General features: G+C 39.4%; 1 protein-coding gene across 2 annotated transcripts in view; it reads right to left on the bottom strand.

Annotated features, from left to right (window-relative positions):
* Positions 1-12935, bottom strand: part of LOC140469631 (protein crumbs homolog 2-like) — a 184144-nt gene that overhangs the window by 26964 nt on the left and 144245 nt on the right. For both annotated transcript variants that reach the window (XM_072566321.1, XM_072566322.1), the window contains 2 exons: positions 11990-12925; positions 490-1046 (listed from right to left, as the gene is read on the bottom strand). In XM_072566321.1, coding sequence (XP_072422422.1) covers positions 490-1046; positions 11990-12925 — 1493 coding nt within the window. The remainder of the gene's footprint in view (positions 1-489; positions 1047-11989; positions 12926-12935) is intronic.

Below are 12935 nucleotides of genomic sequence, written 5' to 3'. Positions count from 1 at the left end.
CAATCAACCCACCACTTCCCTGCGATGGCACTATTTGATTTGTTTTCCCTATGCCCTGAAGCTGCAGTAGTTAAACTAGGGCTCCTTCTCTCTGCTGTCCCCCTGATCCTGGACCTCAGTTTATCCTGTTTCTGCCTCCCTCTCTCTGCTGTGTTGAAGCTGAAATGCTAGGCCCCAGTCCTTGCAATGTCATTCTCTCTAACTCAGCAGATGTTTCCTCCCAAACAATACAAAGAAGATATCAAAGAATTGTTCATTTTATTATGTAACTCATCTAATGTATGCCAAATTATCTACTATCGCAGCATTGACTAAACATCAAAAATAAATCCATTGCATGTGTAACACTTTGTAATGTTAGTGAGAGGCATGATTTCAACTTTTCTGATCATTTCTAATTATAGAGTAGTAGGACAGCAACTCCAATCTTAAAACATTAAACCTGAAACAATTGGATGTGGAAAATATGAAAACACGTTATTTTCTTACCACACAAGAATCGTCACTGATACAATCTTCGATCACATTTACAAGTGTTTTATTGGCGTAAACCTCCAGTGATGAGCTATAATTCCCCTCATCTAGTGGGTAAAACTCCAGTTGGATATTGTTGAGCCTTACATCCTGCAGGCAGCCCTTGAAAGGTCCTCCCCAATGAGTGGAATTATGAGGATCTTGACCAATGTGGACAATGTCAAAAGGTTGAATCTTCACAGAAGACAATAGGAAGTCCAGCAGAATAACATCTGATGCAGTAACAGTTACCCAGGCTTCATCAAAACGAATTTCTATCAGTCGCTTAATGCCGTCAGCAAGGTTCATGGATGAGTTTACCATCAAAACTTTTGTCTTGATGTAAATGCTGCTGTTATTCAAATATATTGTGAGATAAGGAATTCTACCATGGCTGAATTGCATCAGGAAGCCATCTACCTTTCGTGTACGTACGAAAAAAGAGATAACAAATTTAGTGCCCGGATTGTCTGTGATAACAAAAGTGGCCAAACTGCTAGAATTCTCATTGCTGAAAGTTGCAGAGACGTATTCTGCAGAGGAAGGAGAAAATATATTTGTTGAATGTTTAAAAATACATACGGCATATCAAACATTTCTGAGAGGGAAATACATTCATTTCATTACATAGTGCATGGATGATTAAAATAATACGTTGTTCAATATGCGATCATTTTCTATTGGATGTTAATAGGATAAATTTAATGTTGCTTAGAGATTAACCAAATATTTATCGGTAATTTCTCTCTAAATAAATCTTGAATTCAGTTCAGAACTTGTTTATTATGCTCTTACATAAAGGTGCAAGGTACTCCTCTCAGATATTATGTTCTTTATTCAACGTGTTCTTTTGACTTCTGTTTCAGGGCACTCCTACAATGCAATTTGATTGCTTATTTACAATATTTCTGATTTGTCTCAGTTTGTATTGTTGAACAATGTCAGTGATTAAGAAACTACCGCTGATTTTCACTCGTTACAGTTCATTTCCCACCTTTACAGTGCATGTTATTTATCAACTTGTTTAGAAAAAAAATCATCTTTATTTGGACAAAATAAATTACTCAGGTTCTTAGTTATAGTGTTACTTTTCATACTTATAATTTTCATGATATAATTAGAAAGTAAATAATAAAAACGTTGTTCACAGCTACCAGGCAGATGAGATGCAGGTAACAATTAGCAGGAGGTTTAGAAAATAAAAGCAACCTTTCCTAGAAAGATTTTGAGGATCTTCCTCCTATGTGATTATGTAAATGTTTAGATCTTGCTGTGTCTGGAAAAAAACCTGAACAGAAATGCAATAAAACATTTGTCGTCCTTGAGAAGTATAGCTTAGATACACTCTCAGTGCAATTAGGAAGAGTGTTTGTAGGATTTGGATCCTGTGACAGTGAGCAAATGGTGATAAAGTTGCACTTCAGGCTGGTGTGTGACTTTGATGAGGACTTGCAGATGGTGATATGCCTATGTGCCTGCTGTCCTTCACAATAGCAGAGGTCACGACTGTGAAAGATACTGTTGACAGAAGCTTTGCAAATTACTGCAGTGAATCTTGTAGATGGTGCAACACCACTCCTACTGTACTGCTGGTGGAGGGAGTGAATGTTAAATTGGGGGGTGGGGTGCTGATCAAAGGGGCTGCTTCGGCCTGGATGATGCCAAGCTTCTTCAGTGTTTGAACTGCACTCATTCAGGCAAGTGGTTGGTACCTTGCGGGTTAAAGTAAATCTATTAATCAACATGCTCTCACTTCTTCATACCCTTTAATAATTTAAACCTGTTTGAATCATGTATCTTGCTGTCATTTTTAATGATTCTGTAGGTGACCTTCAAAACATTCAGAACCAGTGTGCATATCTACATGATGCCAAATGCTTCCTCTGAAAGGGTTAATACTGAGGAGTGCCTTAAACACAATGCCTGAAGTTGATGTCACATGGACTTAATAGGAGAACAGTCTAGGATTTCAAAGGAGTGAAAGCTAACATTGACATCCTCCTCATAGTCTGTAACAATATCGATCATATCAGTGTAACATGCACTTCGATGTAGACACATTAAACTATATCTCATTTAAGACAAGGTGCTCTTCCAGTTAGTCTAGCAAGTGGCTTTCCTCTCCCGCACTAAACCAAGTGGGCCCTGTACATCTCGACTCCAAAATTGGTCGGTGCTAGGAAATCTATCCCATGGTGAGCAGTGGGAATGATTGTCCATTCCCCAGGGTGAGCAGTGGGCGTGATTGTCCATTCTCCAGGGTCAACAGAGGAAATGATTGTCCATTCTCCAGGGTCAACAGAGGAAATGATTGCCCATTCCCCAGGGTCAGCAGTGGGAATGATTGTCCAATCCCCAGGGTGAGCGGTGGGAATGATTGCCCATTCCCCAGGGTGAGCGGTGGGAATGATTGCCCATTCCCCAGGGTCAGCAGTGGGAATGATTGTCCATTCCCCAGGGTGAGCAGTGGGAATGATTGTCCATTCCCCAGGGTGAGCAGTGGGAATGATTGCCCATTCCCCAGGGTGAGCAGTGGGAATGATTGCCCATTCCCCAGGGTGAGCGGTGGGAATGATTGCCCATTCCCCAGGGTGAGCGGTGGGAATGATTGCCCATTCCCCAGGGTGAGCGGTGGGAATGATTGCCCATTCCCCAGGGTGAGCGGTGGGAATGATTGCCCATTCCCCAGGGTGAGCGGTGGGAATGATTGCCCATTCCCCAGGGTGAGCGGTGGGAATGATTGCTCATTCCCCAGGGTGAGCGGTGGGAATGATTGCTCATTCCCCAGGGTGAGCGGTGGTGCAGATTCTGTTTGGCTGTCTCATACTGCATGTTGGAAGATTTTTTCAGACAGAGCTTCAGGAATCCTACTCATGCAGTGAGTTGAAGGAAGAAACCCTCAGAGCAATACTCAACAAAGTGGAATCTTCAATGAATGCTAAATATATTTCAGATCTGGTATGCAATATGGGAAGATCATTAGGAACTCCCTGGGACTGGATTTTTAGTTACTCTGAGGCAATTACATATTGCATTGGGTGGAGACCAATTGGAACAGTCTCAAGTAGGCATTGAGCCAGAGAGTGAATGGATATTGGAAATTTCATGAATGAAGATAAAATCCTTGTTGGGTGACATTAAACTTAAGAAAAGAGACGTAAAAATACAAAGCTGAAAAAGCTACAGTAAAGATTTTTCAGTTTAGATCAAGTGTCAACATTACACTTGGCAAACATCTGAGTAGCACAGCCACATTAAAAGAAACCTAGGGTCAAGGGAGCAATTCAAACCAAGGTTTCAGACCGAGGGACATTGTAAAACCAGAATTCAAGCAATAAAAGGGCACATTCATAGCTTGAGCAGACAAGCCTAATTGAACATGAAAGATTGGAGACTTTACGAGAGTGGAAGATCCATTGTTAAAATGGCAGGAAATGTTTATTGATACCACAGAGAGAATCATCCAGAAAAAAACAATGGAAGGAAAGGGGATCTTAGAGCTGCAGACACTGAGAAATAGCCAGGAAATAACTTGGTTGAAGTAGGCATCTCTGTTAAAGCTATGAAAAGTGAGTATAATTCAGTAGATCCATTGGGAAATAGGAATCATTTATTTAGGCCGCAACTAGAGGAATTCATTTGGAGTAGACACGAGGAAATGGGAATCTTCCATTTTGTCTGCCACAACATGGATAATCTTTCAGTAGCATCACAAAACAACAAGACAGCTATTACTATTAACGTTAAAATCTTACAAGCAAGGAAAATACACAATCATATTAGGTATAGCATCGGAAATAATATTTGCGGGAATAAAGCAAAGAACTGGATATCTTGGAGAAAGCAATTCTTCAGGTGCAGAATTGCTTGCAAATTGGATACTAATTCAGAAGTTGAACAAGTTAATTTGTGTGTATTCACAACTGGAATTAAGTTGATAATGTTATTGTTTACCAGATTGTAAATAAAGCAACAAATATTTCTGAAGTAATGGAAAGACTTTGAGAAATCCAACTTCAAAATAAGTTAAATTCTTGAAAGAGTAAAATGGAAGATTTCAACATTTGGCAATTCCAAAGCTAAAATAATTAATGATTTCTATACATTGATGAAAAATGTGACAATGGTGATTTAAAATCAGAGTTTATGAGATATGGCTATCGTTGGAATTGCTGATGAATCTCTCTCCTATTAATTACAATCGAAGGATGAGTTGACTATAGAGAAAGTTATGCAAGTGGTGAATGAAGCTAAAATATGGAAGTAGCACAGACCAATCTTGAGGATAAAATCAATCTTATGATAGGAGAAGAGTAGAATCTATTCAATTCTTAAGTTAAAAAAACACAGTAAACACATTAGAGTGAACAAAAAAAAAGGTAGATTAACTGTCCTTGCCAGTGCTACATAGCAATTAAAACTCACTAGCATGTTCAATGCCCAGTATTTAAAAAAGGAATGTTTATCTGCCACACAATGGGTCACTTTCAGAAAAAGTGCTGAAGTAGGTCATAGTCACAGAAAAGCAAGGTAATAGACAATAGACAATAGGTGTAGGAGTAGGCCATTCTGCCCTTTGACCCTGCACCACCATTCAATATGATCATGGCTGATCATCCTTAATCAATATCCTGTTCCTGCCTTATCTCCATAACCCTTGATTCCACTATCCTTGAGAGCTCTATCCAACTCTTTCTTAAATGAATCCAGAGACTGGGCCTCCACTGCCCTCTGGTGCAGAGCATTCCACCCAGCCACCACTCTCTGGGTGAAGACGTTTCTCCTCATCTCTGTCCTAAATGGTCTACCCCGTATTTTTAAGCTGTGTCCTCTGGTTCGGCACTTACCCATCAGCGGAAACATGTTTCCTGCCTCCAGAGTGTCCAATCCTTTAATAATCTTATATGTCTCAATCATATCCCCTCTCAGTCTTCTAAACTCAAGGGTATACAAGCCCAGTCACTCCAGTCTTTCAGCGTAAGGTAGTCCCACCATTCCAGGAATTGACCTCGTGAACCTACGCTGCATTCCCTCAATAGCCAGAATGTCTTTCCTCAAATTTGGAGACCAGTGCTACACACAATACTCCAGGTGTGGTCTCACCAGGGCCCTGTACAGCTGCAGAAGAACCTCTTTGCTTCTATACTCAATCCCTCTTGTTATGAAGGCCAGCATGCTATTAGCCTTCTTCACTACCTGCTGTACCTGCATGCTTACCTTCATTGACTGGTGTACAAGAACACCCTCTCTTTGTACTACCCCTTTACCTAAATTGATTCCATTTAGGTAGTAATCTGCCTTCCTGTTCTTGTCACCAAAGTGGATAACCATACATTTATCCACATTAAACTGCATCTGCCATGCATCTGACCAATCGCCTAATCTGTCCAGGTCACCGTGTAATCTCCTAACATCCTCATCACATTTCACCCTGCCATCCAGCTTAGTATCATCAGCAAATTTGCTAATGTTATTACTAATACCATCTTCTATATCATTAATATATATTGTAAAAAGCTGTGGTCCCAGCACTGATCTCTGCGGTACCCCACTGGTCACTGCCTGCCATTCCAAAATGGAGCCGTTTATCACTACTCTTTGTTTCCTATCAGCCAACCAACTTTTATCCAAGTTAGTACTTTGCCCCCAATACCATGCGCCCTAATTTTGCTCACTAACCTCCTAATTGGGACTTTATCAAAAGCTTTCTAAACGTCCAGGTACATTACATCTACTGGATCTCCCTCATCCATCTTCAGAGTTACAGCCTCAAAAAATTCCAGAAGATTAGTCAAGCATGATTTCCCCTTCATAAATCCATGCTGACTCTGACCTATCCTGTTACTACTATCCAGATGTGTCGTAATTTCATCCTTTATAATATACTCCAGCATCTTTCCCACCATTGAGGTCAGACTAACTGGTCTATAATTTCCTGCTTTCTCTCTCCCACCTTCATTAAAAAGTGGTTCAACATTAGCCACCCTCCAATCCGCAGGAACTGATCCCGAATCTATCGAACTCTGGAAAATAATCACCAAAGCATCCACGATTTCTCGAGCCACCTCCTTCAGTACCCTGGGATGTAGACCATCAGGCCCCGGGGACTTATCAACCTTCAGACCTAACAGTCTCTCCAACACCAATTCCTGGCAAATATATAAATTCCTTTAAGTTCAGGTCCTTCAGCCACTGTTACCTCAGGAAGATTGCTTGTGTCTTCCCCAGTGAACACAGATCTGAAGTACCAATTCAAATCTTCTGCTCTTTCTTTGTTCCCTGTAATATATTCCCTTGTTTCTGTCTTCAAGGGCCCAATTTTAGATGTGGAATAAACGCCTGTATCAGCAGGGGAATGAGATAGAACAGGCCACAATTAAAGAAAAACTTAATGGCTTGCTAGGGGAATTAGGTGATCCACACCTAGTCCTTTGAAAAAAGGATATTTATATCAGTGGGCATTTCATTAATTTTTAGTTTGATGCAAAAGTGTGTTTCACTACCGTTTAAGATAGAGAACAATGGTTGAAAATGCACTGTCTTCAGCTGATATCAGTGTAACTGTATAATGCCAGGAGATATGCCACTTTAAATTTGAGATACACAATAAAACGTTCTCTGAAGTAAGGGGTGAGAGTATGAGAGAGTTAAATATGGGTGTCAGATAGTAGAAAACTTGCATTATTTCATAGCAAGAATTCTCACTTTATAGATGTATGTCTTAAACTAAATTATCTTTAATGAATATGTGTCTTAAACTAAATCATCTTCAAATGGCAGAAGGAATTAAACTAGTTAAAGTTGAGCAAAATAGGTCCAGTACCAGTTGGAGGAAAAGCTCAAGGAACAACCAGTCAAAAGGCAACTAGTAAAAGATATCAATAGGGTCCCCTGGACTCATAGAAAAACCCAAATTGAAGACATTATCGAGGAAGATTTAGTTACATTTGCTTAAAAAAATTGTTTCATGCTTGATTTTGATTTTGCTGGATTGGCAGAAATGTTTTTCCTTTTGTCAATATTAATAAGCGGTCCAGGCTGTATGATCAGCGAGCAGACATTAACAATCTCATAACCAATGATCACTGTACCTGACTAGAGCTCACTGATGCGTCTTCAACTCAGGTAAGTCACAACTTGACAAATAAATAGTAATTACAGATTAAAGTCTGATAATAGATACTGAAATAACTCAGAAGAAGAAAGTTCGAAGGGAGAATGGTGTTTCCTTATACTCTCAGGGAGAATCTTCATGAACAAAGACAGAAAACATGCCAAACAAGAAATAATCATCAAGCAGAAGAACTGAAGAACTGAACATAATGATTTCACCAATTTTACAGTTGGTAAGTCCAAATAAAAGCATCCAAAGTAATCAACAAGTTAAGATTTGCTTGCATCTTTCAACACAGGTTGAGTGGTAGATTGTGAATAACAATCTGCAGACAGAGATTGATCATATGATGCATACAACTTGATTGGAAGCCACCACTGAGAAGCTAAGACAAATGTTCAGATATTCAGATGTGCAAGAAATAAATTGCCCATTTCAACTGTGAAGGGAATCCAAGAGATTAAAAGTTTAAAGGGACTTTCAGCCTTCAGAAGGAGCAAAATGAAAGTCACCAATTGTATGCTCAGAGACCTACTTCTGACTGTAACGTCAGAGACTTGGAGGGAGATGGGGTATTAGCAAATGTAATTACATGTGTAAATGTATAATATCAATATTGATAAAAATAACTTGGAGATGTTATATAGTAGTGTATAGTTCTGAAAGGCTGAGAAGTGAATAGTGCCATAAGCGCCACCCACTTTGAAAATAGCATGTAGGTTTAGTAGGAGAACAATTTAGGATCTTGAAGAAATAAGCCCTAGGATCCAAGTCTTGTTCTTAGTCTCCGTAACAATGTCTATCATATTACTCTAACCTGTAACTTGCTGCTACCCTGCAACAAACTACATCTATTGAAGACCTAGCCCTACCAGATGGTTTTGGCAGCAAATGTACCACATAGTGAGCAGTACTGCAGACAGCTTCATACAACTGTATGGTCAGGATTTCTCATACAATAGCATCAGTGATACTCAATGCAGAATGTTTCTGTTGAAGTGAAGTTTTATAAAGACATTATGCACGTGGGTGATATAGCTAATCATTGCATTCCTAATTACTTTCCAAGAAGCCTACAAATAGCAATGCCAGAAATTAATGTAATTACTGTTGGGTATAATGAGGGCTTATATCTATAGTGGTTGGCATGGGTTCAACAGCGAATACAGATTGTAGTGGGTGCGTTGCTGTTATTAAGATTTACCCACTATAGTACTGGATGGCAAAACCATCCTCGGTTGTAGAAATTAAACATTAACCCCGCACCTCTCCCAGAGAATTTAGAATGCAGTTTTAAAACTGTAAAGCCACAAATAAATCCAAGGAAGTTAAAAGAAACATCAGAGGATAGATACTGGTGATTTCAACAGCAAGTCTAATAATTAAGCTGCATTTGAAATGTTTGAGGATTCATTATATCAGACAGTGCTCACAACTTGCACCATTTTTTTGGGGAGAAATTTTTGAGTTCAGGAGTAAGATCACGAATTGGACTGTTCACATTCAAAATAGGTGTTGGAGGTTCCTTTGCAGAAATTAGTTAAAGTGTAGAATTATAACAATACTTACTGATTTCTCTACAGTGTACCTGCCCCACCTCCTTCCCCAATTCATTGCTTACTCACTTGGGCAGATTGCAGACAGGTACCACCATTGCTATTCACCCTGGAGTCCTGGTGGTTCCAAACTCTTTTATTGTGATGTGTCCAAAATGGATAAATGCAGTTTTATTTGGCAATTTATTTTTTCATTGCTGAGTTATTACAGCACTTTAGAAAACTTTTCTATTGGGGGAGGAATGTGAATAAGTTATTGGATTATCCAAAATAGCTGACTTACTTGACATGTTCTAATTGTTGATGGCAAATGTCATTGTCAATTATCCAGTCTCATAAATCAGATGCCAATCTATATATAGTGTTTATTGTGAAGAAGAACATGGAAGATACAGGATGTAGGGAAATAGATGATGACATCTTGAAAATGTCCATATTACGGAGGAGGAAGTGCTGAACATCTTGAAACACGTAAAGGTGGATAAATCGCCAGGATCTGATCAGGTGTACCCTAGAACTCTATGGGAAGCTAGGGAAGTGATTGCTGGGCCCCTTGCTGAGATATTTGTATTGTTGATAGACACAGATGAGGTGCCAGAAGACTGGAGGTTGGCTAACGTGGTACCACTATTTAAGAAAGGTGGTAAGGACAAGCCAGGGAACTATAGACCAGTGAGCCTAATGTCGGTGGTGAGCATGTTGTTGGAGGGAATCCTGAGGGACAGGATTTACACGTATTTCAAAAAGCAATGATTGATTAGGGATAGTCAACATGGCTTTGTGCATTGGAAATTATGTCTCACTAACTTGATTGAGTTTTTTAAAGAAGTAACAAAAAGGATTGATGAGGGCAGAGCAGTGGACGTAATCTATATGGACTTCAGTAAAGCGTTCAACAAGGTTCCCCATGGGAGACTGATTAGCAAGGTTAGATTACATTTGGATACAGAACTGGCTTGACGGTAGAAGACAGATTGTGATGGTGGAGGGTTGTTTTTCAGACTGGAGGCCTGTGACCAATGGCCTGTCACAAGGATTGGTGCTGGGTCCATACTTTTTGTCATTTATATAAAAAATGAGCATAGCCGGTACCGTTAGTAAGTTTGCAGATGACACCAAAATTGGAGGTGTAGTGGACAGCGAAGAAGGTTACCTCAGATTACAATGGGATCTTGATCAGATGGGCAAATGGGCTGAGGAGTGGCAGATGGAGTTTAATTTAGATAAATGTGAGGTGTCGCATTTTGGGAAAGCAAATCTTAGCAGGACTTACACGCTTAATCATAAGGTCATAGAGAGTGTTGCTAAACAAAGAGACTTTGGAGTGCAGGTTCACAGCTCTTTGAAAGTAGAGTCGCACGTAGACAGGATAGTGAAGAAGGCATTTGGTATGCTTTCCTTTATTGGTCAGAGTATTAAGTATAGGCATTGGGAGATTATGTTGCAGCTGCACAGGACATTGGTTAGGCTACTTTTGGAATGTTGTGTGCAATTCTGGTCGTCTTCCTATCGGAAGGATGTTGTGAACTTGAAAAGGTTTGGAAAAGATTTACAAGGATGTTGCCAGGGTTGGAGGATTTGAGCTACAGGGAGAGGCTGAATAGGCTGGAGCTGTTTTCTCAGGAGCATCGGAGGCTGAGGGAAGAAAATCATGAGGGGTATGGATAGGATAAATAGACAAAGTCTTTTCCCTGGAACGGGGGAGTCTAGAACTAGAGGGCATAGGTTTAGGGTGAGAGGGACCTAAGGGGCAACTTTCTCATGCAGAGGATGGTGCATGTATGGAATGAACTGCCAGAGGAAGTGGTAGAGGCTCGTACAATTGCAACATTTAAAAGGCATCTAGATGTATATGAATAGGAAGGAGTTAAAAGGATATGGGCCATGCACAGGCAAATGGCACTAGATTAGGTTGGGATATCTGGTTAGCATGGACAAGTTGGATCGAATGGTTTGTTTATGTGCTGTACATCTGTAAACTCTATGATTCTATACTGCAATACCAGCATCTTTTGGGTTTGCTGATAAACGTTAATTTGTGAAGAATCCACTCTAAATATTTTTTATTACAATATCTTGATGATTAGTAAAGATGTCAAATTCTTAACATTAATGACACAGATCTCAGTCAATGCTGTCTTTTAGAAGTTGACTTTAAAAGTGGACAATGTGCTACTTTCAAATCTAAATTTTATGTGTTGCACCTGACTAAAGGCATCATTGGATATGTAGGATTAGATATGTCCTTAACAAGAGATATGGAAGCTAGTCTGGCATAATTTTAGTCTCTTCAATGAAATTAGTTCAAATGAAATCATTATTTTATGTGTATTAATAATTCTCCTCCTTGTGCTGGGTTACTGAGTAGGGATTTAAACACCTATACAGTGGGTTGGAAATGGAAATCAAAATTATGTTACTAAAGTGGTGATAGGCAGTTTATTTTTTTTTAGAAAGGAGGTAGCTTGTTGAACTTCCTTTATAAATAAAGTAATGAATATGATACCGCACCAAAAGCTTCTTGTTTTTACTCATGTCCCTGACATTTTTTCTTATTCCTCAACACTTGTGAATCATCTATCAATTCCAGCTGTGAATATAAAGATTGGGATTATTCTTAGTGGCATAAATATTAATTATTTGAACATTTCTTTTTGAGTTTTTCAGAAGAAAGGGTTAAGACAGGCTCATGATCATGACAGCAAATTGACCATCTGATCCTCTAGGTTATAAATGTAACTCTAATCTGAATTGATTCATAATATCTCTCTAATAAACACAGTAAAATAAACTCTAATATGCTTACCTCGAATGCACGTGGGGCCTGCAAATGGCCGTGAACAATCGCATTTATAATCTGTCCACAAATCGACACACTTCCCATTACTGTTACATGGATTCTGTCGGCACCAGTTTATCTTCTTGCAGCCAAGTGTGAATCTCGATGTCATATTTTTTGAAATTGTTTGTGGTAATATAGCCCTGTTATCAATTTCCAAATCCTGCAAGCAACCAATAAAATAATCCTGAATTGAAAAGTACGTTCCTGGTAAGCCACCAACGTGTGTTGTCTGAAATGCATGCAGTGAGGGAAGGGTAACTGCATCAATGGGCTTTGAGGTTGAACAAATATAATTTGGGCAACTCGGATGTGTCAAGTTTACTCGGAAACTTTCCCCCATTTGAACTTTTAACTGATGCCATTCACCATCATTAACTTGATGAATGAATGAAGTGCTAATTATCTGACCCTTTATCACTGCTATGGACATCAGCTGACCACTATAAAGTTGAACATGTATGTATTCGTTAAGTATATCTCCTCGGTAGAGTAATAACATATTTGGTATAGTTGTCCTAAAGCGCAGACGGATACTAAATGGCTCGTCCCGAGCTGTTGTTCTGTTCTGATTAGTAAATGGCATTTGTACAGTCACATAGCCACTGAATAAGGAGAAAGTTGTTGATTTTGAACAAGAAGCGTCATAATAGCCAGGAGGGCATTTGCAATTGTAACTGTGAGTGCCATCCAACAAGTTTGGTATACATGTTGCTCCATTATCACATTGATGTTCAAGGCAGCCATCCAGTTGAATTGAGCAGTTCTTTCCTCCCCAGGTGACACCATCTTCATCCATTGCAGGGCAATGGCAACTATAATCCGCAATACCATCTTCACAATCGCCTCCATTTTCACAAGGATTGCTTTCACATTCATTGATATCAATTTGACACATCATGCCTGAGGGAGA

Source organism: Chiloscyllium punctatum, chromosome 49 (genome assembly GCF_047496795.1).
Source record: "Chiloscyllium punctatum isolate Juve2018m chromosome 49, sChiPun1.3, whole genome shotgun sequence".
NCBI lineage: Eukaryota > Metazoa > Chordata > Chondrichthyes > Orectolobiformes > Hemiscylliidae > Chiloscyllium > Chiloscyllium punctatum.
The sequence above is the reverse complement of the archived record's forward strand: the minus strand, read 5'-3'. Positions and strand labels throughout refer to the sequence as shown.